The following is a 26611-nucleotide window of genomic DNA, read 5'->3' as shown; positions in this document are numbered from 1 at the left end:
GTTTGTGTAAAAGGAACTACACAAAATATAAGTTCAGTTTGTGTAAAAGGAACTACACAAAATATAAGTTCAGTTTGTGTAAAAGGAACTACACAAAATATAAGTTAATTATGTGTAAAAGGAACTACACAAAATATAAGTTCAGTTTGTGTAAAAGGAACTACACAAAATATAAGTTCAGTTTGTGTAAAAGGAACTACACAAAATATAAGTTAATTATGTGTAAAAGGAACTACACAAAATATAAGTTAATTATGTGCAAAAGGAACTACACTAAAGATAGGTTTATTATGTGTAAAAGGAACTACACAAAAGATAAGTTAATTATTTGTAGAAGGAACTACAAAATATGTTTGATTTGAAAGAATAAGAGAAAAATGTGTTAAAGGAATTGCACGAGTGGTATGATTTGTTAAACTTGAGTTGTGTTACGAAAATTTAAGTAATTTAGTCATGTTATGATAAGAATAAAGTTGAAACTAATTTGAATCAGAAAAGGATTGAATGGAAATAATTCTTTGAAATATCCAGGGAGTCTTTGAATCCTGAAGTGTTATCACTTATGTGGTAGATCTAAGACAACACACGAGGACGTGTATTATGTCAGGAAGGCCGTGTCGCATTACGAATGTATTTTGACCACTGTACGTGTCTGTCATATTATTAGCATGGTTTGACCACTGTGCTTGCCAGACGCAGCTGCGCAATAAGTTTGGTATATTGTGAGGACATTCTTAGAATTTGACTACAACGTAGAATATGACTGGCGCCAAGGTACCGTTACGAGTGAGGCGACAGCGTTGTCGCGCTGTCGCCAAGTGTAGTCCAGCTAGCGTGTGTAAAGGATAGATCGATGCGTAGAAAATACGATCAGTTGCATACAGACAGTCGCGCACGCCGGTTGGAATTCGCTTCACTCTAAACGTTTATTTGCTAATATGGAAGACCAGGAGCAAGAAAATGCCAACGCTGCGACATATGCTTAATTCATTTCTGCCTGCAATTTATTAAAGCGGTTTTAATATTTAAAATATGGTTATGATAATAAGTATATGTCTCGTACTGGGTCAACTAATCTATGTACAAACTCAAACTCAGCTCAGGGCTAAAGGCAAATGCATAACTGGGTATGGATATGGGTATGGATATGGGTATCCGCCTCGAAAGGCTTCTCCGAAATGGGGTTGAAAACAAAAAGCCGAGGTAAGTGTACTTCATCTGGATCATTGCTTATCCTACAGACCGTTCGCGATACTAGCAAAATATGAAATTAGCCTACGGCTTCCCCTTGTTTCTTTGTGTGTACTCATGTAGTGTGCACTACTCCCTTGTTTTTCGGCTCCGCCCTGCTCGAATCCGAATCCTTCGGTCGCGAGCCGTATAACGCTGCACCTATATACTCTCTCTTCGCTTTAGAAAACTTGTCTCGAAAAATTCTTTTGTGTATTTTATGCTTGCAAAATTTGAGGTAGTTTTATTTTATTTGAATTTTTTCCATTACTTCTCTCGGATTCTTGTTTGATACTTATTTTCCATTAGTTATAGACTTCTTCATTTTTTTGCAGTACAAAGCGCTGAACAACTCGGGCGAAAGGCATCGAAAGTCTAACCGAATGGAAGAGTCAACTAAGCTTGATCGGCTAATATCATAGAGTATTGCTTTAAATCATGTTTGTGGGCTGCGATCGACAGACGCAAAGTCCTCGCGACTTCCTGCCTCCTCTATAGATACAGATACACGGGAATCACGCCTACATTACATTATATATATATATATATATGTATGTATATTTTTCAATCTTCCTGCTAAGCTTAAATTACGTGAGGGGCACAGATACGCATCTACATCTACGTAGGACAACACACAGATACATTTTATACACTCGATCCGAAGCGAGCTTTTAACGTGCAACATAGGGCAAGTGCTCGAGCGGGAATTAGGGTATTAGCAGTTATAATAATTTGTGGCTCCATGCCCATGCCGCACACTAAATTAATCAGTCGTTCCTAACAACTGGGTTCTTGTTGTTGATTTACATATTTGGCAGTGGTGAGTACTCTTTTATTCATGTTTGTGATTTTCGTCTTCATTTGAGTTTACTTACTTTAAAAACATACAAATTCATTCGCATAGAAAACTATAAGAATCGATTACCGTTTAGCTTATATGCTTCAAGTGTCGCGTTTGAAAGTCGGATACGTTTGAAAAAACTAAGGAAATGTTCAAGGATCTTTGAATGGGTTTGGGTTTGTCCGTAAAACAATGCAAAATAAAAACATGGGATTTTGTGTTATACTTCGCTTGTAGATTGTTGATCTTCTTTCGAAAACTTTATTTAGTATATTTTAGTTGGTTTTGCCTTGGCTAATTTCTAAATGAATAGTTTAATGTAAGTTTAAACGGGAAACTAGTTAATGCTATTTTATTTACAGTATGCATGATGCTTTTCCGTCTCTTCAAGTTTTCACAAATCGATTGAGAGACGCTGATGAGTTGGCGAAAGTTGCATTTGATTTGCACTAAATTAATGGATAATCGTCTTGGGCTTGGGTCTAACTTAAGCTAAAACTGTTGCATTGCTGTTCGAGTTGAGTACAAAATGTTATACAAATATTTCTCGTATTTTAGCGGTAAATGCTTCAAGTCTTGTGTTCTTCCACGTCACTTTACTATCCTTAAACATTACTGCTCAGTTGTGTGCGTAGATTTTCCGCTTTCAGTGTAAGTTTGGCCAGTTTCTAAGAGTACAATACATTAAGAGGGGGACAACAAAAAGAAAACAAAATGTAACTTTAGTTTTGTCAATAGATTAACATAAAATTGGCTTACAAACAAGTGTTGTCCAGTCGACCATTCCCACATGAATCTCTACTAAGTATACATTTTAGAAATTAAATTAGAACTAAGAACTAGGACATTTGTTCATAACAGCACTTGCTAGAACGCGTGGGTGGGTTGCGATTAGGTGGCCACTAAATGCTTCTGACTTTTACTCTTGATTCCAACCGAATATATGTACAACGATCGATAAACGAAACTTGGATGGAATCAAAAACTAAACGGCTGGTTACGCTCACCAAACAAAACAAAAACAAACAAAGCGGGAGTACTCATAATTTCTATACAATAATGGATGCATGTAGTAATTTACTTTGGTCTTACACTAACTAGTCTACTTGTCACTGTTTACTCGTTTGTCGTTTGTTTTTCGGTTTAATTACTTAGAAAATACTATAAATCTGGTATGCCCCTAAATGGGCACCAGTGCGTCCGTTGGAACCAGCTTTTCCCTCGCAGGCGGTGTCACTTTGGGTGGTTTTCGCGGATGCTTACGCCGCTGTTGCATCTGCAGCTTGGCGATGCTAAGTACCTGCTGATAGCTGGACACCGTCTCACAACTCGCACTGCGCGAACTACTGCTTCCATCTTCCTCTTCATCTTCATCTTGATCCTCTAAATCCTCCTCCTCTTGATCCGCATCCCCATCCTCGTCGCAGTCGCTGCCGCTGGCCTCGCCAACCTGCTGCTCGTTGACATTATAATCGTCGGCGAACAAGTGGGAGTCATAGCGTAAACGGAAAGCCGTGCTGAGCAGACTATCCACGCGAGTTTTTTCGGCTGGCCGCATTTGCTTGATGTGCAGTACCTTAGTGTGCTGACGCGTTCGGTTAAGACACTCCGGCAGCCACTCGTCGGAAATGCTGTTTGGAAGAGAGCAGAAATTAGCATCTGGGAAATAGAGATCTCTTCGGGTTGGCTTACATCTCGCGCGGGGACCATCGCACGAAGCACTCGTAGCCGCCTTGGCTATTGCGACGTCGCATCACGCACTGCCCCTGGAACTCGATGGCCTGGGCACCATTGGTGAGTGTGCTAATCTGGCGCAGGCGGTGCTGTAGCCCCTCCATTATGCCCGTGTCGAAGAAGTCAAACATGCGAGCTGTAATTTGAGGTGTTGAATTAGATAAAGTGCATTTTATCTTTAGGGTCAAAACAAATTATGTTTCAATGCATTAAATTGAATTCAGGTATGGTCTTTGCGCTGATCTTAAGTTATTACTCTATGTTTTATGTCTTGCTAAACACGAATTATATTCACCTGAGAAAGGCTGACGACGATATCGCAGCTTCTTGCCATTCTTGCGGAGTTGTTTGGGCACTGGCGGATCAGAGGTGCGCTTGCTGGTGCTCTCCCTTGCATTGTCAGTGGCATTAAAGTGGTTGTTAACATGCTTTTGCAACGCCAACTACAAGAGAAAGATAAAAAACCAGGTTATAGACTTGCACACACATCGTTTTTGATTTGTACCGACCTGTGAGCCGAACCGTAGGCCGCAGCCCTCCACGATGCACTTGAATTGCTTGGAGCCTCCATGGGAGAGCACGTGACGCTCGAGCCAGCGACGAGAGCATGACTCCTTGTTATACACCTTGCAGCCCACCCACAGACAGGCGAAGGGTCCTGTTTGTGTATTGACGTGGTGCGTCTGCATGTGGTCCAACAGCTTGGAGTTGCTCTCATGCTTCTTGTTGCACTTGTCCCAGTAGCAGACGCCGTCATGCCGCTTTCCGCCTTTGCCACCCGCCCCTGCTCCAGCCGGAAAGCGGATGGTCTTTGGCTGCGAGAGGATTGGAGATATAGCGCTCTTTGGCAGACTCTTGCTGCTGGCTTCCACCATCGCAATGTCCACAACAGTGCTGGGCGGAATGGATCCGGCAGTGGAGGCTGAGCAGGCGGGCGAAGGAGCGGCTGAACAATCGTCCGGAGAGGCTGGGGATGGTGCATTGCTAGCCAGTGAGTTGCTGTCGGAAACGGAGGAAGAAGCACTGCTCGCTGCAGTAGTGGGTGGTCCCACAGAGGCCGATTTGGAGGAGCTAGTAAGGAAATGTTTTAAGATTAGTCAACATTTCTTAATGTTATAATTTTAAACTGTACTCACATGGCATCGGCAATTGAGTTGCTGCTCTCGCTGTTACTCAGACTTCCACCGATTCCTGACTCGGGCGTGGGCAGGTCCCTTAGCCGCTTGTGCGTCTGGTGAGTTTCCAGCGAGGCCACCGACTTGTCGTCCTCTTCATCGTAATTGCTACTCCCACTGCTGCTTCCTCCGCTGACCGTGGAAATGGGAGTGGTAGCATCGTCACTCTTGGCCAGAGGGAGTGTGGGCATTGGAGGCGAGTCTGTGGCTTGAGAGCAGTCATCGCCGCCGCTGGAGATGCACGACGAAGTGACCAGTTCACTTAGCATATCAGTTTGGCTAGCAGCTCGCCGGCTGCTGGCACTCAAGTTGCTGGCCGCCGGCGAGGGTGATCCCAAGCCGGAAGGCGATGCTGAAGGTGAAGGTGATGGAGCGGGCGTAGAAGCCTCTAATGAGAGATCTGCTGCCGAACTAACCGAGTGCGAATATGTGCTGCTGCTACAGGAGTTTGAGTTTGAGTTGCTGTTTGTGCAGTCTGGCAAAAGTTCGTGCTTCAAAGTGTCGGCCTCTGATTCCGGTTCCCTTTTGGGCAGCTGCCCGGCAAAGCTCTGAGGCTTGGGTGATATTGTAGGTAATGAGGAAGAGGTCATGGAGCCAGTCTGGGAAGCCAGCTCCGTTGTTTCCACCTTGATCTTGCTAAATGCAGACAAGGTGCAGGAGTTTGACGCGGAAAGGGCCGGCGAGGATCGCATGCCGTGGCTTCCGTTGCTACTGCTGCTGGGGGAACTGAAGGGAAGCGGCGTCAACGGTGGCGAAACCTTGGCAACCAGCTTTGAGTTCTTCACCAGGTCAAAGAGATCGGGAGCGCTGTTGGCAAGCTTCATTGCAGGTCCTTGCTTCGAAACGCTCAGCGTTGGGGTCAGCTTCGAGGGTGCGATGCTTACTAGCGGTGGCGTTGGTGTGGGTGTGCTTGTAGGGGGACCCGTGGTTCCCGTACTCTTGCGCAGCTGACCCAGCTCCTTAGTAGCAGACGTGGGAACCAAAGGAGGCGGCGTTGTAGGCGTTGCGATTATCGGCGCTGTCCCCACTCTGCCCTTTGCGGTCAGCCGCTTCTGGTAAGGCTTGGCGGCGGGCAGTGACCGTTTGGCCGCTGGCGAAGATGCGGCAGCCGGGGAGCACGCGGGCATGGAGGAAATCGTCACAAGCGGCGGCGGTTGCGTGGAACTGTGCAATGGCGGCTTCACAATCGCCCGCTGAGGCTGTATGGCAGTGTTGTTGATATTGCTTAGATTATTCGAGGCATTATGGTTGTTACTGTTGCTGGCAGTCGAATTGTTGGCAGTGTTCGAATTGGTATTGTTCGTAGCTGCCAATGGCGGCGGCTGAGTGGCAGTGTTCGTACTGTTATTGTTTGTGGCTGCCAGTGGTGGCGGCTGTGTGGCAGATATGATTTGTTGTTGCTGGTGCTGTTGGTTATTAAGAGCTATCTGCAGACTCATTAAGTATCCTAGGTACTCGGCCGAGTTCACAATATATAATTTGTTATCTTTGAGTCCAACTTGCTGATTGTTAAGTGGATTAACAAAGTTCATGTTGCCGCAAGAATTGGAAGCCATAGTTTCTGTAATGGAAAAGTTTGCATAAGCGAAAACTCCGAGAATTAAAACCGTCCGATCTGTCGGGAAACGCAAGCTTATAGACCGACTTTTTCGAGTTCTTTAGTGTTTTATGCCTCTGCCAATTATGTCGAACTAGAAGCTTAGCTATTCCCACTTTCGGAATTCATTTAATTAAACTAAAAATATACTATACTTACCGTTTAAACTCATGTTGTTCTGTCTGGCCAGAAGCAGCTGATGATGGAGATAGCTTCCAGCTCCCGGAATGGCTTCAATGGGGAATTGCCCATTGGCGTTGGGTAGGCCAAAGGGATTGCCCGCCGTGGCTAAGTTAAGCAGTCCAAAGGGATTGCCAGCCGGGGCCGCCGCTGCTGTGGCCGTGGTGGCCGTCGTCGTCGTGGCCGTGGTCACCTGTTGCAGCTTAAAGACAGTGCCGTTAAGGAAGTACTGGGCAGCAGCTGCCTGGGCAGCCTGTGCCGCCTGCGCGGCCGCGTTGTTGGTGGCCGCCGCGGCCACTGCAGCTTTGGCCACGTTGTTCAGCTGCATAATATTGGCGGCAGCCGCCAGCTGTGGCGGAAGCTGGACTAGATTAGGCAGCTGTACAGGCAGCTGGTAAAGCGTGGGATTGGCGGGGGCGGGCGTTGGATTTAGTGCTGGCGCTGGGGCGGGTGTGGTGGCCGCCACGGGGGCGGGCGGTGAGATCTGTTTTTGCTTCAAAGCGGGGCTTGTTACTGGCGGGCGGTAGACCATGGCCGCCTTTCCCTGCTGCTGCTGCTGTTTCATCTCCGGCGTCCTGGGTGCGATGGCCACGTGTTTCTTCGTTGGCGATTTGCCTGTATTTGAGCCATTTGAGGAGCTGGACGAGGACGACGAGGAGCTGCCTGAAGATCCACTGCTGGGCGTCTTCCGTAGATTGGGTGCCACCTGTGCTATCTTGGCAGGCTGCTTGTTGCTGCGTTCGATCTTTTTTAGCGCCGGGACAGGCAAACTGGGACTGGGAGTGACAACGGGCGCGACAGGGGGCCCAGATGAGATTGGGGCGACTGGAGCTGGAGTGGGCAAGGTCTTGGATGCCTGCTGCTGCTGTTGTTGCTGCTGTTGGGCCTTCTGCTCTTTCAGCTGCGACAGGATATTGAAGTACTTGTTCAGCGAGGCGGTAGTTGCGGGCGTGCTCATGGTCAGCGTGTTGGCCGGATTGCTCTGTTGGCCGGGCTGCGGCGATAGCTTTCCGCCGCCAGGAGGCGGCTTCATTTGGGATTTAAAAAAACCGGTGATCTTGGTCTGCGACTCCTCCATAGCGGCCACTTTCAGTCTTTTGCTTGCGTCAAAGGAGCCGGGCAAATCGCTGCGCGCTTTCTTAGCCGCCGCGGCTCCTCCACCGGTTAAACAGGACCCTTCACCGCTCAATCCTAATGCCGCTCCAGATCCGGCCGCCGTCCGCTTGTTTTTGTTGGCCGAGGCGGCGGGCACGGCAGTGGAGGTGCTGCCCAGACTGGTGTTCCACGGCCACTGGAGCGTGGGAAGGAGGCTGGGGTTGCCGTGGCGCTGAGGCGTCGTCGGCTTGGACATGACGCTGGATGCGTTGTGCTGGCTCAGATGACTGTGGTGAATGGCTGGCGATGGAGGCGTCTGGCTGGCGCTGCTGGTGTGCGGAGAGGCGGCCGCTGTTGAGCTGCTGCCGCTGGCGCTTCCAAGGATCTGTGGCGGCATCTTGCCCAGCGGGTCGGGCGGGTCGCTCAGTTGCGAGTGCGCACTGTACGGGGAGCCGGGATCGGACGCATCCTCACTGGAGCCCGTGCTGGAATCCGCGCAGCTCAGTGAGGTGGCAACGCCGCTGCAAAAAGGAGAAGGGGAAGTTGATAAGTACACGGGTGTTATCTTGTGCTGGGGCTACACTACTGATACTCTGAGGGATTTCGCTGGCCCCTACTGTGGCTATAGCTGCCTCGGTTACAGCCACACCTTTTGGACGCGGGCCAAGGGAAGGGGAAGTAGATTGAATCATTTGTAGGACGACTATTGCTTGGTAATTTTAATTCACCAACTCGGCAATTACATTGCATTGCACCTTTAATATGTTTTTGTTTATGCTTTTGTCTTTTTTTACACGCCTTTTTATATCTTTTTTTCTTTGATTGTTTATTTGCCTGGCAGTGTTGGAAGGCCAACCAAATTATTCTTGGATGTTTATTTCCCGGCAGTGTTAGAGAATGTGCGTCGCAAGCGCTGTTACCTCTAACAGCGCAGCTAACAGCTGATAAATTTCCCAAAACAATCCGCAGTAAAAGGCAAGCAGCTACGAAACTAAAGTCAATAACAGGCGCGTAAAACAACAATTTTGAAATTAATCTTAAAAACATCGATTTACTCGGTTTTGTGATACAAAATATTTTGATTTAGAGAAACTGTAGAACAAGCATATATACTTTTTACACGAGAAAAAGAGAAAATACGGTTGCAAGAGAACGAAGAGAGAAGGAGAAGAGCGCAAGAGAATAATAAAAAACACAAGGCAGGCAGCTGCGAAATTAAATTCAACAACAGGCGCGTAAAACAATATTTTTAAAATTAATCTTAAATAATTCGATTTACTCGGTGTTTGTGATACTAAATATTTTAATTTAGAATAACTGTAAAAAGCATGTATTCATTACACACGAGAAAAAGGGAAATTATTGTTGCAAGAGAACGAACAGAGAAGGAGAAGAGCGCAAGAGAATAAGAGAACTTCAAACGGGTCGATAAACGCTAAACAATTCGTCTCTGTTTCGCACTAATTTTCGTGGAAGAGAACATGAAAAGTAAACAAAAAAACTGGAAGAAAGAGCGAACGTAAAGGAAGAAAAAACTCCCTCTCCATCTCTTTCTTTATTTACAACAACAACGATGAGAAAGAAGAAGAAGTGGCATGGAGAAGGCAAGGGCCGCAATCTAATGCGGGAAAATTTCAGTTTCAGGTAGCCCCAAGTCGCGTGTGTGTTTGTGCGGTTTCGGTTTAACACATGTACATGTGAAACGGGATAAACGTCGGCAAGTATACAAAAAATCCTCTGGTTACACAAAAAGGGTATTTTTGAATTCGGGTTGCTTTTTTGGTGCTCGAAAAGATATACAAATAGATACTTTTTCACTTTTGGAACACGTACATGTTTAAGCATTTTAAAAAATGAATTTAACACGCAAACTGTAAATATACAATACATAAGAGCAGAATAAATACAATCCCATTTATGCATCAATTAAATAACTAAATCGAAGCAAGCGTGCATTCTACATATTGTCTACTTATTGTACAAAATATTTTATTTAATTTTTAGCTAAAGCGTCTCTTTACTAGATCGTTAAAATAATCTTTAGTCGAGTTTGGGTTCTAGGCACGAAATCTTTGTGGACAGGGATTCCCAGGGCTTTGTATTTTCCGTCGGCCTTCGGTGGAACATTTTTAATCACATCCCAGTTCTACCTACTCAAAATTCAGATATATGTACAAAGCAACATTCAACATGGAAAACAACAAAAAGAAAACTCATGAAATGAAAACACATTTTATTTTATGTTTGCCTACCCCGGGAGATACCACAGATTACGACGACCAAACTGCTTTTGTGATAAGCCTATTACGGCGGATTGCTGTTAACTGCGTCCATCTTCCTCCTGCATTTGTGTCATTTTTTAATGGGGTGGACGACCCCGACCATTTTTGTTTTCGTGCATTTTAACGATGCTTTTTTTTACGGATGCGGATTCATATTCAAATATGACACACAAGTCTTTTAAGCTCAAATTTCTTTTAATTTCTAACAACAAATTGAAGGACACGTAGTCAAGTCATGATTAATGTGAAGTACGTTTTATAAACAAACATCAATACTATCAGTATATGCGAGTACACATACTTTTGATCACTTGTTTAATTTAAAGCTTTCCTATCGTGAAATGGTATTCACTATTATTTTTAAATGTTGAAATCGCGTAATGTTGTTTTAAAGCATATACATTTAAGCAGAATGATTTCTTTTAAGTAATTTTAATCACCCGTATGCATCCCTTATCGTTGCATTTTTTCGAGTAAATAATATTTATATATTTAAAGAGCTCATTAATGGACAGACGCACGCATTCAGTTATTCGTTGCGAAACTAAACTACTAAACCACATTTTGAACGACATAATCAGGCACTTTCTGTTTGCCGTCGGCCATTTCCAGGGGACTCAAATTCCCTTCGCCCGTTGCAAATTGTGAATCTGGTGGCACTGAGCCCGAGTATAAGTTATCCGATATTTATGCAGTAGTCCTTTGGTAGACGGCGCCTTTCAATTGCAGCCGTTTATTATGCATTCAACGCAAAGTTGATGCTTAAATTATGCACTCTATTTAATTTTCCAGCCATAAGCAAAGCTTTATGGCCCCTATTCACACACACAGGGGTCATATTAAATTCATAGAACGAACGCCGCACGGCAAAAGCGGCAACAATTTAAATTTTATTAGAAAATCCCATTAGATACACACGCACACACCGAAAGCGGCTTCCACTTCCGCCAGAAGTTGCCTTTGTCGTGTGTTTGTGTGCGTGGGTCGGATGTGGGGGTGTGTATCCAACATACACACACACACACACACGCAAGGCATGAATGAAGAAGGCAATGGGTGGAGGGGGAGAGGTGGTAAGGGGCAGGGGGTGGCGCAAAAATCATTGCATATTTGCTTGGGCAAACAACAACAATTGCACACAATTACACACACACGGCCGCGAACAGCGAACAGTGACAGCCAGCAGTTATTTAACACGTGATGTAAACGGAATGTAAAGCATGCTGTAATAGTCGGGCGAAACTAAAAATGCAGGCCGAGGCAGCGCTGCAGCGGCGAGGCGGCAGAGAAACATGCGCAGCAGCAGAGAGGGAGCAATGCACGATTACTTTTATTTTGCTGGCGTATTCGTATTCTTTGGCTTAACGACTTCAGCCTTCGTCGGTATACTAACGTTCAACGCTAACGCTATGCTATGCGTGTTCCCAGGCAGGCGATCCGATTCCGATCCGTTTTCCTGTCCGCTTTTCCACACTCATGCACACACAAACACACAGACGAACACAACAACAACAACGACCGACCTTCAACTTTAATCTCGGTCTTAAAGCATTTCGTACTCGAAATAGTTGCTGCTTTAATTATCCACACAAACACACGCGCGCACACTGGCGTTTCTGTTTCTACGAGCGGGCACGCGAAGCATAAATATCCATTTATCCAAAAAAGAGGCGGCAGCAGAAGAAATTCCCACCAATACACCGAAACCGAAGCCGAACCGAACCGTATCTGTATATTTAACTTTATCTTCAATTCTGATGCAGTCCGCTTTCTGCAGGCGCGTCCGTCGCGTTCGAATGTCGGAGAGAAAATGGCCTAAAAACCTGGCTTCTTCACAAGGAACAACGGGAAAACCGACCGAGCGGGATATTCCCTGTATAATATGGGGAATCGAAAAGGGCATTTTCTGAAAGAGCGAAAGCGCTCTCCTTCGCTCTCACTCTCGCTGCGTTCCCTACGTTTCAGCCCATTATTATTATTATTTTTATTTATATTTCACTTTTGTTGTTGGCACGTTAAATATTTCCTGTTTGTCGTCGTCTCTCCGCTTTGAACCCGCAAACGGGAGCGAGGGCGTTGGACGGTGGGCGGGGCTGAGGTCGGTGGCAGCAGTTCATGTTATGGTTATGGTCACGTACTCCTCCCCCTCCCACAGAACATCCCCCCGCCAGCCTCATTTTACTTTCTTTTCCTTTTCGCTGCCTGCCTCGGCGAGCTTAAATGTTTATCTAATTATTTGGACGTCCTAACTCGGCCCGGCGGGCGTGAAAAATATTTAATTCCTGCATAAATCTCTGCAAAATGAGTCGCCTACATTTGCCACCGACTTTTAATGATTGCTCCTGTGCTTCTGGCCATTTAATCGGAGGCCGTGTGTAAAAAGGATCAAGTTTGGTATAATCTATGGTTAATCTATGCAATTTCGTTTCGAAGCAGAATTCACAGTGTAAAGTGTGCAGACAGCGACTAATAACCATTGATAAACGTACGTGAAACGTACGATCACAAACTGCATTTTTTGTGAGGAAAATGTTCAAGTCAACTTAAGATACAAGACATGTATGTATCCAACATTTGCGTTATCCCTTACTTTAGTGGGATCTGGCCGTGTCCGTCTGTCTGTCCGCGTGAACTTTAAGATCTAAGTAACTATCACAGTGTATGGTAGTCCAGGTAGTGATAACAATTACCTATTGAAAATCGGAGCTGGAGGCCGGTGAAGCAAAATGCTATATCTATTTATGTTGTTGGAAAGGTATCTTTAAATGACATATTATTAAATAATTTTGTAACCGTTACACTTAGAGTAAAAGAGTATACTAGAATCGTTGAAAAGTATATAACAGGTAGAGGGAATCGTTTCCGACCATATGTATAAAGTACATATATTCTTGATCAGGATCAATAGTCGAGTCGATCTAGTCATTAAGCATACAGATTCTAGAGACATAGACGCAAGTTTGTGACTCATGTTGCAACGCCCACTCTAACGCAAAAAAGCCGCCCAAAACTCCCACGCCCACGCTTTTGAAAAAGGTTTTGAAAATTTTGTATCTAATTAGTATTTTAAGTTTATATCGATTGTCGAAATACCTTTTGCCACGACCACTTTAACGCCCACAAACGTCCAAAACTGCCACACCCACATTTTTGAAAAATGTTGCGATATTTCTTCGTTTTATTCATATTTAACGATAGAAATCGGAAAGACAAACAATTAAAACTTGGGAGTTATGTATGTTTAATATTAAGTTTTGTTTTACGTTTTGAAGAATTTTTTAAGAACGTTTTTTATATTCAACAACAAATATTCAGCAAATGGTATCTCAGATTATTGCTATATAAATGAAACTTTTGTTTCCGGAAAATTAATTAAAAGAATGGGAAAAAAAATCATATTCAGCTTTTTTTGTATAGTTAGATTTTACGATGTATATGTATAAACAAGTTATAGACAATTAAATAATTATAAAATAAATAAATAATTTAATTAAAATCGCACGAATATATCGAAGGGCTGCCGTAGAATTAGTCGGAACATGTAGTAGAAATAATAGTTCCCGTTACTCGTAGAGTCTATCAATTTATGTATGTATCTATAATTTTGATAAGGACACCTATTCGAATCGATAAGACCATGTCTGTCAGTCCGTAAAAAGACCCAACGGTCTGAATTTTCGAAAATTGTTAGTTTTTTTGCCATCATCATCCCTGTTGTTTGTATGACTGTGATAAGCATCCTCGTTTTATATATTGAAAATTCGGGTACTTAATTCAGTAATTTAAGAACAATTCTTCTTCTTCTTCTTTTGCATTTCGGTTGGTGCTACCTGTTCCTGTAATGTTTTTTTATTTTATACCCTGTGTTTCTGGTTTCTAATTTGGCATAAAACATTAGGATCGAATCGTAGGGTTACGAGATTATCCAGGAAATACCATGTCCAAGGTGCTTATGTAAATTGCCTTGACTTCGGGTGAACGGGAAGTCGGTGGTTTGAAGTAATCCCAACCTTTACGGGTTTTTACCATTTTCCAATTCAAAAAGAACGTGTCCGTTTTCCTTTCCAACAGTTTGATTAGGTATCGGTTCCATAACTTTTGGTAATCTGCATAAATTTAACTCATTTTTAGCAATCCAATATGCCAGAAAGAGGCCAGAGGATACGGATATCCTAGTTCCGCATCAAACCCTACATGTCACCATATTTGTTTTCGCGTCAATTTTGATTTATGTGTGGCATAATTCCAGGCGTTATAAACTGTTTTTGACAGCCGAGTTGGGTTTGCTTAGGTGGCTGGGGCTGTGGGTGGTTGAATGTTTGGCTGTAGAGCTTGTGGGTGACGTACGCATGAGTTATGGCTAGTACCTGCATCTATTACTTAGCATTTGATAAGGGTTCGTTTGTTATATGCTAATTTGACTCTTTCTGCGTAAACTATTTTGCAAATCGCCCGCCGTTCTTCATTAGCCGTGATAAATGGAATTACAGTTTATTTAATTAACACACTGGACGTCCTTAGTGCGAGTTGACAAACACACAGCAAATATTCCAAACGCACAAAATAACAAGCCGGACAATATGTTGAATTACATTTACCCTTTTCGCTAGGCATTGACGTTTATAAGTGGCTTTTTCAGGTACAAAGTCCTTGCAGAAACTTGAAGTTCCCAACAGCAGAGTGGTATTTTGGTATGGCTTTAAGTGGTGATTATCCCACTGAGCAATAACTTCCAAAAACGGCTTTAATTTGATAAGCCACGTTAAATGTCTCTGCATTCATTACATAGTCCTTAAAGAAGAGGCGCAGGAAAAGGACTTACTTATAGCTTTGTTTATTCCTCCCAGAAACAACAACTCAGCCATTTGCGACTACACAGGTCGGACTATTCAGACTCCACTTGCATCGTTATTAGAGCCGAGTAAACAGAATATAGGTCTTCCGGGAGAGTGCATACACTGTGTACTTATCATAGTTGTGTGTACCTTCACCTTCCCTCACATACGAGCATATGAATATTCTGCCTGACTGGACCCCCTGACGGCACCCCAATTATAACGCGCTAAACAATAAAGAAAATAATAATAAAACGCCAGTGCTCACACATGTTTGCCGTACACACCAGACTGTGTGCCTGTGTTTGTCCTGAGCAACCCTCGCTAATGAAGCTGCAGCTCAGCTATGTTTGCACACGCAATTTGGCTTCGCCTTGCTCCTTCCTCGACAAAGACCCGTGAACCACGACCTGGACTTGGACCTGGACTAGGGCCTGAAACGGGAACTGGATCTGGACGTGGTACTGAGGTGTGGCCGAGAGCGAAAGAGGGCCCAGGGATTATCACCGGCACCAATAGACCGAGTCGAACAGATCGAAAAACAACAGGAAAAAGTACGCATGAGCCGAATAATTGATACCCTGTCGGTTGGCCTACCCCGAAGGGATACTTTTCAAATCGTACGCGAGAACTCTGAACAATACTCAGCAAAATAAATGACTACTGTGTCCGCTCGTAAATTAAAAGTTGTTGGCTCGTAGATGAATCGGTACAGCTCAAACCACCATCTGCCACAATAAAAAAGGCAGTACAGATCAGTGGGGGGTTAAGGTATTAAAACAATATGACTCGTTGTTTAGATATTAATCTTATCAGTTTTTATTAATCTTATCAATAACAAGAAAAAGCGAAATACTTTTTATACTTACACTTACTTATATATTCTTACCCAGCTAAAGAATTTAAATCTGCATCTATTGGGAATTGTAACCATTAAGGAATGACTCTAGTTCTTAATTGCCTCGAATGGTAAATGTGTGGATCTGATAATGATTGATCAACTTGTCACTGCTTTTTTATTTCATTGTAACTTTGAAAGTAATTGTTATATTACTACAAAATTGAAATAAATGGGCATTCATAAATGTTATGATAGAAGAGAACTACCCTATACCAGCATTACATTCGGAGCTACCATTATGCGTTAGGGGTTTAACACCTAAAAATGTTAATTAAATTTAATTTCTCACATATCATATTTTTAATTTATTAGGTACTTAGCTAAGGAAGCAGAAAAGTGACTTTTGCGAGATTGTACACGAGTCTTGCACACGATCCTTTGATCCAAAGACATTCGATTCAAATAATAAGAATATTTCTACAGAAATAAAGTGAATCCGTTAAAAAAAATAACAAAATATTTTTGTAAAGTTGTTGGCAGTTGTGTGCTGCTTGTGCTTACGGTCGACAGATGGACATGGCTATATCGACCGCCCAGTGATCCTCATATACTCGGATTCGTTAACATACCTGCTTAATAAGTAATTTGTAATGAATCTAATATACCCATTCAATCTAAAAGGTTAGTGATACTCTGATAATAGACCACTTTTTCAATTTCCGTAGCTTGGTAATGCAACTAGCGAAACCTTTTCTTTCCAAAATTAGAATCAAATTGGCTAAGTTCTATTAGATCAGAACCCGTTTGTTTGATGTTCCTCTAAACAGGAACAGTTAGTTATTGGCCTCATATCTTCACAAACTTGTTAGTGAAAGTTCGTCGATCCGATTGGTTAATTATATACATTTGTATGTATGCATGTGTGTAGATGTGTATCAATATTTGGTTATAACCAATGCCTGACTGCATCCGATACACAAAATGTCGCTTAAGCTGGCCAAACAGTTGCCGCAACGTTGCAAGATAGATGTAACCGATGTTTGTTGTTGCTTTTGCATCGGCATTATGTCAATCCGGAATATATTCCATTAGCTACTCGGGAAACATACTCCGAACTTACGAGCAAACATATGTACATATGTATGTTCTTAGTGCCGCGGGTCCATTTGTGCGAGAGAGAAAGTAGAAAGGCTGGGTGGCGAAAGAGTAAGAGAGAGAGTGAGAGAGGCCGCTTTGTTTGGCGGGAACAAATAGAAGTACAACAACGCCAAATCACAGCTGCGGGCAGCGTTGAAGAAGCGTCGCTGGCGACGTCGGCGTCAACATAAAAACGAGCCGCCCGCTGGCTCCCCAACCCCCTTTCAGACCCCTCTTCACCCCCCTTCCAACCCTCTTCCAGACTGTGCTGTTACATTTGTTTTGACATTGTTTGTAGTTCTTTCCTAGCGGCTGTCTCGCTCACTCCGTCAATCTGTCCAACAATCAATTTTCTCCCTATCACGCGCGAGTGTGTGTGCTCGTTGCTTGGCTATGTTTTGCAGCGCGCCTTGCACTCGCTGCGCTTTTTACCAGTTCTCGTTCGAGTGTGAAGATTGATTAGAAATTATTTGGAAAAATGTCGAAAAAGGCGACACTTATGCATTGCTTATTGTTGTCCAGGAGGGTGCAGAGTGCTGATCTGATCTAGTTCCTTAATGTTATTTGATCAACCCTCCCTTTTTTCGCGTACAATAACAATCATGTAACTATAACGAGCGCATACAAGCTATAAGAAAAATGTTTATCCAACTCGTTATATTCAATAGCCCGCCCCCTTCAATATTTGGATCGTTGAATCTTTCTATCAGTCCCATCATATCTACATACTTCGTTTGATGAAGAGCATTCATGGTGTATTTTTACATCTTATGGTACATATGTGGTAGAAATATTAGATTTTTCTGGTATTTAAACAGTTATTCGACGGTACGACCTTTTTGACCAACATGTGAAACATGTTTGTAAATTTAATTCTCTTCAACTGGATGCAAGGAAGATTAAAATTGCAATATAACTAATAAATAGTTTAAAATATATTGAACAAGTTTTAAATCAGTAATATATAGCTAGCGTGCAATCACTTTAAAAGAAACTCGTTCATCCAAAACCAGTGTGTTTGACTACACCGTTTTTCTAGAAGCAAGAATAAAAATAGTATGTTTAAGTATTCAATTCGTTAAGTCTCCAAGTGGGTCCACTACAAGGAATCCACTGAATTGCAATTTCTCCCCCGGAAATCCCCATTTATAATCCTTCTATTCTCCCGTCCATCACCACCAAATGTACCTTTTGGGGGGGTTGGGCTGAAAGGGTGGTTACTTTGTGATGAGGGGTTATGTGTGGCCACCTGGGCCAGAGTCGTTTTGCATTTCGTCCCACCTCTAATTGTTCTGCTCCTTAGAATGCGGTCTCAGTCTCCCACTTTTCACCTCTACCCGTAGTTCTATTGTGTGGAGCCGTTTACTTGCGCAGAAGTACGCCTTGGGGCGCAATAAAATGTTTAATAAATTGCAAAAGTGCGCCAAAAGCGGCAAGAGGAAGCGGAAGCCAGCAGCAAGTGGAGACGGAGCTGAAGGACGGCCCGGAACACAGATGGGGCTGGTCAGGCGGAACAAGTCAATGACACATCCCATATACAAACATATTCTAATGAAGCCGAAGTGAAAGAGACCAACTGCGGCTCTCACACGTTTTTTGGTCAGCATAGGAGGGCGGCGAACGGGGGCGTGTCGTGGGCGTGGCTGGGGCGAGATGTTTGGCTTGCTGGGCACGTAAAATGTATTGAATAATTACATTGGGCCGCCTAACGGCATACGAAATGAGCAAGAATCCGAACTCGAATTCGAACTCAAACCGAAGTTGAAGTCGACGCCGCGACAAGTGGCGGCCCGGACATGGGCCACGCCCCCCGTCGAACAGTCGAACCGCCCACCTCCTGCCTCCCACCTGCCTGGCGAACCTATCCTGCCGTGGACGTAATGAGCGCCACAGGAATTGGGCATTTCGAAGCGCAGCAGGAAATAAACTTTTTGGATGACTAAGCCGCTCCGAGGGGAAAACGATAAAGATTGATGAATCCACAGAAATGCATCTCGCCGGGCAATCTGTTTCGTTGGAACTCGGACTCGGAACGGAGGGAGCAGGCCGATGGCCTTTAAGTAGTGCTAAAGTATCAATCAAAATGCGTGCGCTCGGAACAATCATGAAATTACTTTGAAATTTTCGAATGCCCAGTCAAGGTGAAGAAGACGCAACTTGAAACCGAATCCCAGTTCTGGCACCGAATGCCTCTGGAGGCATCCGTACAAAGAGCCGAGAAATCGGTTACCAAATCGGAGAAAACAAAGCGGGAACACAAAAGATGATTTATCATTACAGGAGGGGGTGGGGCGAAGGAACTGGCGGACTTACAAATTGGATTGCCAGAGGGGATCGGAAAAATTAGCTACGCAAGGAAAAAACGATGTGTGGCAGTGTTGAGCTGGGCCGCATACCCATATTTATTCATTTATTTATTTAAGTTATTAATATAAGTAATCTTTAGTGTTTGCGTAACAATGGCACATTCAACGACGCAACATATCTATTGAAAAATGCAACAGGTCTTTCGGTTGCGTCTATTTGTCTCAAGTGAAACCCCATGGTAAACCATTAACTGCCACAGCACACACTTACACACACACACATTGCCAGGGGGAAACATAATTATCTTCAGTGTGCCCAAGCCCCATTCAAACTCATTTCGAGAAAAGCCGACGAAATTCCTGACAAATTCAACATTTGGGGCTGACACAATGTCAATGTTTAAGTTTTAATTTATTTAAAATCAATTTGCGCAAAATCTTGGCCACATTCTTTTGCACTCAAGTTCACAGAACTTCTAGCAGTCGGGGTTCTTGCAGTTCTATTTCCGGGCGGAACAAGGACTTGCGCAGGACTGAAAAATCCTGCATAATTTAATTGTCCTGTTGCTGGTTTTAGCCAGTCTGCCTCTGTATTTATCTCTGCCAAAGGCTCCCACTCACTCATTCTGTCTGGCTCGGCTTCACTTCGTCTACCTGGTTTTGTTTGTTGCCTTATTGCTTGTGAAAATATTTGTGCGGAGCATTTCGGCACTCAGAGAAATATCTCTGGTCTGGAGCTAACAAGATTTTTCCAAGGAGTTTTGACTTCTCAGTTCATTTATTCTATCTTTAGGCGAAAGCAAGTAAATAAAACTTTACATTGTATGCCTCTGTTGTATTAATTTTCTCCCAGCGTATCTGCGTATTCTGTTTGTTCACCATGCTCCCGTCACCTTGCAACTTGCTACAGAGTGCAACGTGCCACACTCACACTCGTGTCTTTAATCCAGATGCGAGAGAGGCTAACTGTAGGCCAAGAAGGCAGGCGACAGGTGCTCTGGATTGAGTGTCAGGCGGGTTTTTGGGGGGGTTTGCGGTTCGGAGCCGTATCCTCACACAACTAGTGCGTTGTTCTAGCTGTATTGCCCCAGCCACCCTTTGTGGGGTTAATTAAAGCTTGCTGGGAGTTGGGGAATCTTCGGGACTCGAGATTAGTGCGTGTGTGCCACTGGAGTTTGGGATTAGTCAGTGGGCCAGAAAATCCAAAGCAGTTTGATTGGGACTTTATGGGCATTCCGCATTTTATTGGAGTGGTGACCCCGACCTGCTGCGTTCGCAGACAATTCCATTAACATTAAATGTTAATAGACGGCAGAGCGGTCCAAAGATTCCACAACTCACGTTCCTCGAATTGGAAATGGAACCAGTAGAAGAACCGCGCTGGCGATGGGTCCAGCTGATAAATTCATTTTGTGCCCCTAGAACCGAGGAAAAACAAAGAGGGCTTGGAGACCGGAGTGGGGTAGGCAATGGCAACTGAAATTCAATACCATTTTGGGGGATGACGACGATGATGTGTGCCCGATGGTGATAGTTATTGCTGTTGGTGTTCCCCATTATTGATGTTGCCTGGTGTCATTGTTGCTGTTGCCGCTTTGTTGCTGCTGCTGTCATGCGGGGTTTCTCCTCGGGTCTTCTCAGACTTACAAATGATTTTGATTTCAATTTTTCCCTTTTTGTTTGCCACCAACTATAACTCCGCACCCTCCACGCGGGAGATGCAATCGTGGAGTATTCAGTGCTGGGTAGAGGGGGAACTTTTGTGTTACAATTTTCCATTAATACCGCAGAACAGAGGCGGAGTTGTGGGCAGACTGACTAGGAAGGGGAAGATAAATTCAAAACTCCATTTTTCTATATTATATTTCCGAAAGGATCCCCGAGCAGTCACAGGACGACATGGGAGTGAGTGAAGGACATGGAAAACCGGTCACCCAGGCACTCAACTTCCCAGCTACGAGAAGTCACCAGCATTTGCATATGAATGCTGGGAACGGAACCTAGGAGAGGTGGGGATCGGATACAGCTCGAAGGAGCACTCACACATGACTTGTGCCCATAGACGCACACCCACACCCACAGATGACTCACATGCACTCGTGCTCCTCTCGTCGTCGGGCACTTTCAATTGCCAGAGAAGTATTAATGGCAGCATTTGAATAACAATGACGATGCAGAGCCAGTGTGGCAGATTCTGCAATTCAAATTCAAACGACTGCCAGTCACCGGAGAACCAATACTTTCTGGCAGGCGTGCCACAGCAAGTGCTGCAATTAAATCAAAGTCGGGGCTAATTTGAGCTGCATTCGTAGAAGTGACATCTTTGGGGTCTCCGTCGAAACAAGCAAGATACTTTTTCAATGGAATACATTGGATCGAAGCGTATTCGATAATTTGGTTGACAAGTGCATCGCATATATCGGAAAGGCTTTCTTCAGATACTATTAATTTTCAATCAATGCTTGAGACAGAGATTTACAATAGACAGCTTGCAAAGGTTGGACCAAGTGATTTGGCCTGGAAAATCCTATTGTTAAGGATCAGTATGGAGGCCTTCAGAAGGCATTTAGGTACCCAAGGTCTGGGCAAGCAAAAGTATCTCGTTATTGATGTAGGCTTTTCGTTTCCTCCGATAACTGAATGCTCATTTTCAGCGGCGATTTCCGAGAATCTTCGACCGATGCCAACCCACGTAGTATAATGAGCACCGAATTCAGGGAATTTCGCCATCTGAGGGAGAATTCATTAAAGATCAGCTGAATTTATTCGAGGCTGCCTCTGAAATATGCAAACGTCATTCAGATGTCGTTAATTACATCCGTGCACTCCGCATGTTCGCTGCCTCTTGAGAGGAGTTGGAGATGGAAATGTACTTGTTTAGATTCTAGAGTATTGCGTTCGACTAGCAAACTGGGTTTCATTAATTATTTTCGGAACACATCTCGTATTTGACATCAATACAAACAGTAAAATTTGAGCTCTGATTTGAATTGATATGTCATCTGGAGCATTAAATACCCTAGCTATTGTCTTGCTCTTGATGCCAGGTAAGTGGTTCCTTTAAAACCTGTGTGCCAAATGACCTTCGGTTCATCCATCAGGTACATTTTGTCAGTGCATTGACTGTAACGCTCATTGGAAGTTTCACTGTGAGACTAACTTTACGGGGTTTTACTGCGCTCCAGGTGCTTACGTCCACCAGTGGGTGGTGCCGGAGGAAGAATACAACTCGGGTCTAAAGGGTTTTTCCACCCCATTTGCAGCATGCACGCCGTTTCCCTTAGAGATAAGTTCAGTTTGTAGATCTTCATCTGAAACCACAAGCCCTCTCAATACTTTCCTCCTGCAGGTTACGTCGAGACGTTTTGCTGCCTGTATTCGCCCTCGAATGGCTGCCAGTTGGCCCTTAATCCAGGTATCTTCAATAAGGAGAAGCTACCTGTCACGAGGTGCAGGGACTGCATTAAGCACTGCCAATGCTCGAACAAGGCAACACCACCTCTGAAGCCCCGGATGATGGTGTCTCTTCTGGGAATGTTTGCCATGCTAACCGAGTCGATCTACTTGACTCAGAAAGTTTGGGCAGGATGCGGTGCAGAACTTATTTGAGCATTGGCAGTAGTTAAATGTGTAAACTATTCATTGAATTCTCGTTGAGTACTATGATTTTGTATCCTCTAATGTCACGAGGCTAACCAAGTTCAAGGCGAAGACAGGTGCACCTTAGGAGGAAGTACTATCGATTAGATTGGCAAACAGCTACATAATTGAAGAGACCTAGCAATCTAATAAAAACTACAAATGGTTGAAACGAAAAATTGATGTCCTTTGTTAAATATCCTTCAGCTTTGAACTATTTGACCACCAAATGCCAGCTCTTGGGTCGGGAAAAGGCCTAGAGCCCAGAGTTGGCCGGCGGTACGTGACTGAGACCATTATTGTTTACTTATCTACACCTAATTGCTTCTGGCTACACTTAATAATATGGCACAGACATGGCCACAACGCCATCGTCATCGTCGTCATGGAGAAGTCATCTCCACCCCCTCAGGAATGAAGGCGGAGGTCTTGCTTGTTTGTTCGGTTTCCCACTTTGCGTTGGTCCACTCGCCGCTTCTCCGGCGTTTTCATTCAGCTCGAGATTTGTTGCACCATAAAAAGGGCTTCTCGAGATTCTCCCCCACGACCGTAGACCCTCCGCCGTCGCACCGCTCCCCAGGTTATTGTGTTCCATCCGAGGCAGTGGATTCGGAGCCTGGCTATTTGTTTGCCCGTCGTCCGTTGTGCTGTCTTCTTGTTTCTGGCTTGCTCTTCTCGTTCTGTTCGCTTTTTCAATTTGGTGGGATGAAAAATTTCACTGGAATTGGATTTTATTGTGGGGGCCCCTTCTGATGGATTTCTTTTTCGGTAGGTACAAATTGTGTGACGCTAATGGAGCATGCGGGCGGGCGAGGGTCTTCGATTTTCGGGCGAAAGAAGTTGGACATCGGACAGCGACATGGCTCATTAGCCGAGAGATTAAAGTTGTTTCAATCACATTAAACTATTGGAGTACTATCAATTCATTGCAGAGCGTGTGCTGCGCTGCGTCCGTCAGGACAATTTAAAAAGGTCGCTGCGGAGAAGGGAACCATAATTTTCTCAGATTTACCGGAACCTTCTTGATAAATGTTTCTTTATTTTCGACCATGCTTCTTTTCCATTTCGCTTTCCCCCTGTCATTTCGAACCCATCTATCTTGAGTGCTAATTGTAACGAATTTCCAACCCTCCGAGTGGAGAGGGGTGTGAATAGGGGATGCTTTCAATGCCTGTCCACAGTTTGCCCAACTCCGGAGGAGCAGATGGGGGAAGCTGGAAAAGCAGTGGAAAATTTCTGGTTCTCCGGTTTCCCTGCTCGCCGATGGCTTTTTGGATTGCCCCCTCTTCCGTGTGCCGATGCATTCGTCGCAATGTGACAATTGCTAATTTAGCTGTGGGACTCGCCCTGCCCCCCGCTGCAATTGGGGCGTGGTCCAGGAAGTGCGTGACTCGACTGACTGCAAGTCCATGGGAATATCAATTGAAGAGGGGCTGGGAGAGAAGACGGGGAGCTTGGGGATGGGCGGCTCGTCTATGAGCAATAATCAGGCTAATAAACATTTCATTCACAGGCCCCATTGAGCGGAGCCAATAATAACAGCAACATGATGGATGTCTGCATATGCCAAATGCTGAATAGGAACCACGAAAACAAAGGCCCCAGTGCCTCCGCCCCTGGGCAACACATGGGGGCGGGCAAGACGATTGCTTTCGTTTTCATCGTTTGGCTGTCACAATACGAGGGCTCCAGACATAAACCGGAAATTATTGTTGTAGCTTTCTTGCCTAAACCACAAAACTTTTTCTTTGATTCCGATAAAAATCTAGGGGTGTTTACAGATCAATATAAAACGGAAAATTATCGAATGCTGGTACTTATCATAATAGAATTGCAGACTTTCAGCTCATTTAGAAGTGGCGGCTCTACGTACCTGAAAGATTAAAAAAGAAAATAGCTAGCTTAGTGGATTGTCCAATTTCTTATCAAGAAATAACTTAAAGAGAGTTTTAAAATGCGAAGCACTCCCCCAAAATCACTTTTCCGACCTGAACAAACCAGACATCTGCACGCTGCAATCAAAACGAGAACAATAGAACAACCTACAGCCAGTCTCCAATCCCCCCAGTCCAACTACCAATCACCCCATCCCGTAAACTGGTTAATCCCACGCAAGCCCTAACGATTAACCAAGCCGAACCGAAGCCAAACACAATCCCAATTCCAAACGCCAGCCAAGCCGAACCGCAATGAAAACTGCAGCCCAAAGAATCCAGATAACAACTGCAGATATCAACGTGGCAGGAGCAGGAGATACACCGACAGTAACGCCGTCATAAACGCCGCCAGTGAAAGTAGAAGTAACATCCGGAGGAAAAGGATCGGTAACAATGCGGCTGGGACGTTCCAATTAAAGGAACAGGCTTAGTCAGCGAGAGGATAAACTGTTTAAAACTGTGCAATTGTTTCCCGCCCACAAAACATTATTTGCTTCAACCCCTTATTCTAATGTATAATGTATAAAATCAAAAGTGCCCAGCATAGCTATTCGAAATATTAGGAGTTATTAGAAAGTAAAATTAGTTTTAAAGTCGCACTGGATTGATTTCTTTCAGTGCGCAAAGGGAAGTGATCACATTAACTGCTGGCAAATGAAAAAGGCAATGGCCGCAGGAAGGTAAAAGGGCTAGTCAGAAAGTCATCTCGAGGGTAGGCTGTTCGATGGGAAATCCCATAGGAGCGAAACAATCTAAATAAGCATATAGATGGGATTAAAGTTTACAAAGGCCAACAAACAACATCAACGTTGAAAGCAAAGTAAAAGGAACTAGTAGTAACGAAGTTGTGGATACCCTAACATTACGGTTAGGCGATTTTTACACTCTCCGTGATAGGTTTAATAAATATACAACATTATTAATTATTTCCCTTTAAATATATAAGATAATATATGTTAATTTTTAGTTTCGTACCAAAGTAATCAAGTATGTTGTTTACCAATACTTATTTCTCATTTGTTTCAGACTGGTTGGAGAAGGCAAAGTACCCACTTGGGAAAGGCAACCAATATTGCATACCCAATGAGCGGAAGAGCGGAAGTGGCGAGTGCAATAAAAAGGGGGCGGGAGAGCCACGCCAACTGTCAAAACTCCCACGATGTCCGAATCTGCAGCGAGCGAAACTTCACTGTAGAAGACTGGGCGTGCAACCCCTCGGACCTTCAGCGGAAGCTAACCCTGTGGAACGGACGCCGGACGCCGGATTGCTTGGCAAGAATGGCAACATCTGAAGGGTTAACACGTGGTCCACATCCAGCTGCACATCGACGTCCACGTCCGTGCTCAACGGAGTTCAATGGGGTTCAACGGGGTCGGCTGATCCTGGTCCTGCCTGGGCATATTGTATATTCAATTAGCGCCCGCTTCCATGTCGAACATTTCCGCTAGTTGGGGCCCCGAACGCCGGCTTCGAGTGGTTTTGGGGTGGAGCTCTGGCAGCCCACTTGTTTGCATTTCTAATGCAATTTGCGGCTGCAGCGCTTTTGTTGCCCCGGACTGCCCTGCGCCCAAATTGTGTGGCGTGTCGTGTCCATTAGCACCTCAACGCTTATAATACATATTCATTAATGCCCAGCCCATCACGACTCCCTCATCAGGCGCCCACCGCCTACCGGCGATCCTGCACACGTGGCCCCCTCGCTAGGGTTTAATTAACCTCCAAAGGGAGCGGCCTTATCCGGAGACAATCTCTTTAACTGCGGTGTAGCAGATGGAAACTTC

At 44.4% G+C, this 26611-nt stretch overlaps 2 protein-coding genes across 3 annotated transcripts in view; one reads left to right on the top strand and one right to left on the bottom strand.

The window, feature by feature from the left end:
- Window positions 1-2284: 2284 nt before the first annotated feature.
- Window positions 2285-26611, bottom strand: part of LOC117138079 (zinc finger protein jing) — a 120171-nt gene continuing 95844 nt past the window's right edge. Inside the window, exons 1-7 of one of the 2 annotated variants that reach the window (XM_033299904.1) lie at window positions 11528-11946; window positions 6737-8373; window positions 4942-6541; window positions 4315-4876; window positions 4101-4248; window positions 3764-3941; window positions 2285-3702 (exon numbers count right to left, since the gene is read on the bottom strand). In XM_033299904.1, the coding sequence (XP_033155795.1) occupies window positions 3252-3702; window positions 3764-3941; window positions 4101-4248; window positions 4315-4876; window positions 4942-6541; window positions 6737-8249 (4452 nt within the window). In that variant the 5' untranslated portion in view covers window positions 8250-8373; window positions 11528-11946 and the 3' untranslated portion in view covers window positions 2285-3251. Of the gene's footprint in view, window positions 3703-3763; window positions 3942-4100; window positions 4249-4314; window positions 4877-4941; window positions 6542-6736; window positions 8374-11527; window positions 11947-26611 lie in introns of those variants that run through there. The other variant, XM_033299903.1, reaches the window with a different exon arrangement.
- LOC117138080 lies at window positions 22018-23061 on the top strand. The gene is made up of 3 exons (XM_033299905.1): window positions 22018-22300; window positions 22355-22543; window positions 22603-23061. The coding sequence occupies exons 1-3, from the start codon at window positions 22249-22251 to the stop codon at window positions 22860-22862; spliced, it is 501 nt and encodes a 166-aa protein (XP_033155796.1). The 5' UTR covers window positions 22018-22248; the 3' UTR covers window positions 22863-23061.

The sequence above is a fragment of the Drosophila mauritiana genome, chromosome 2R, assembly GCF_004382145.1.
Source record: "Drosophila mauritiana strain mau12 chromosome 2R, ASM438214v1, whole genome shotgun sequence".
Classification (NCBI taxonomy): domain Eukaryota; kingdom Metazoa; phylum Arthropoda; class Insecta; order Diptera; family Drosophilidae; genus Drosophila; species Drosophila mauritiana.
Note: the sequence above shows the minus strand (reverse complement) of the source record. Positions and strands in the feature narration are given on the sequence as shown.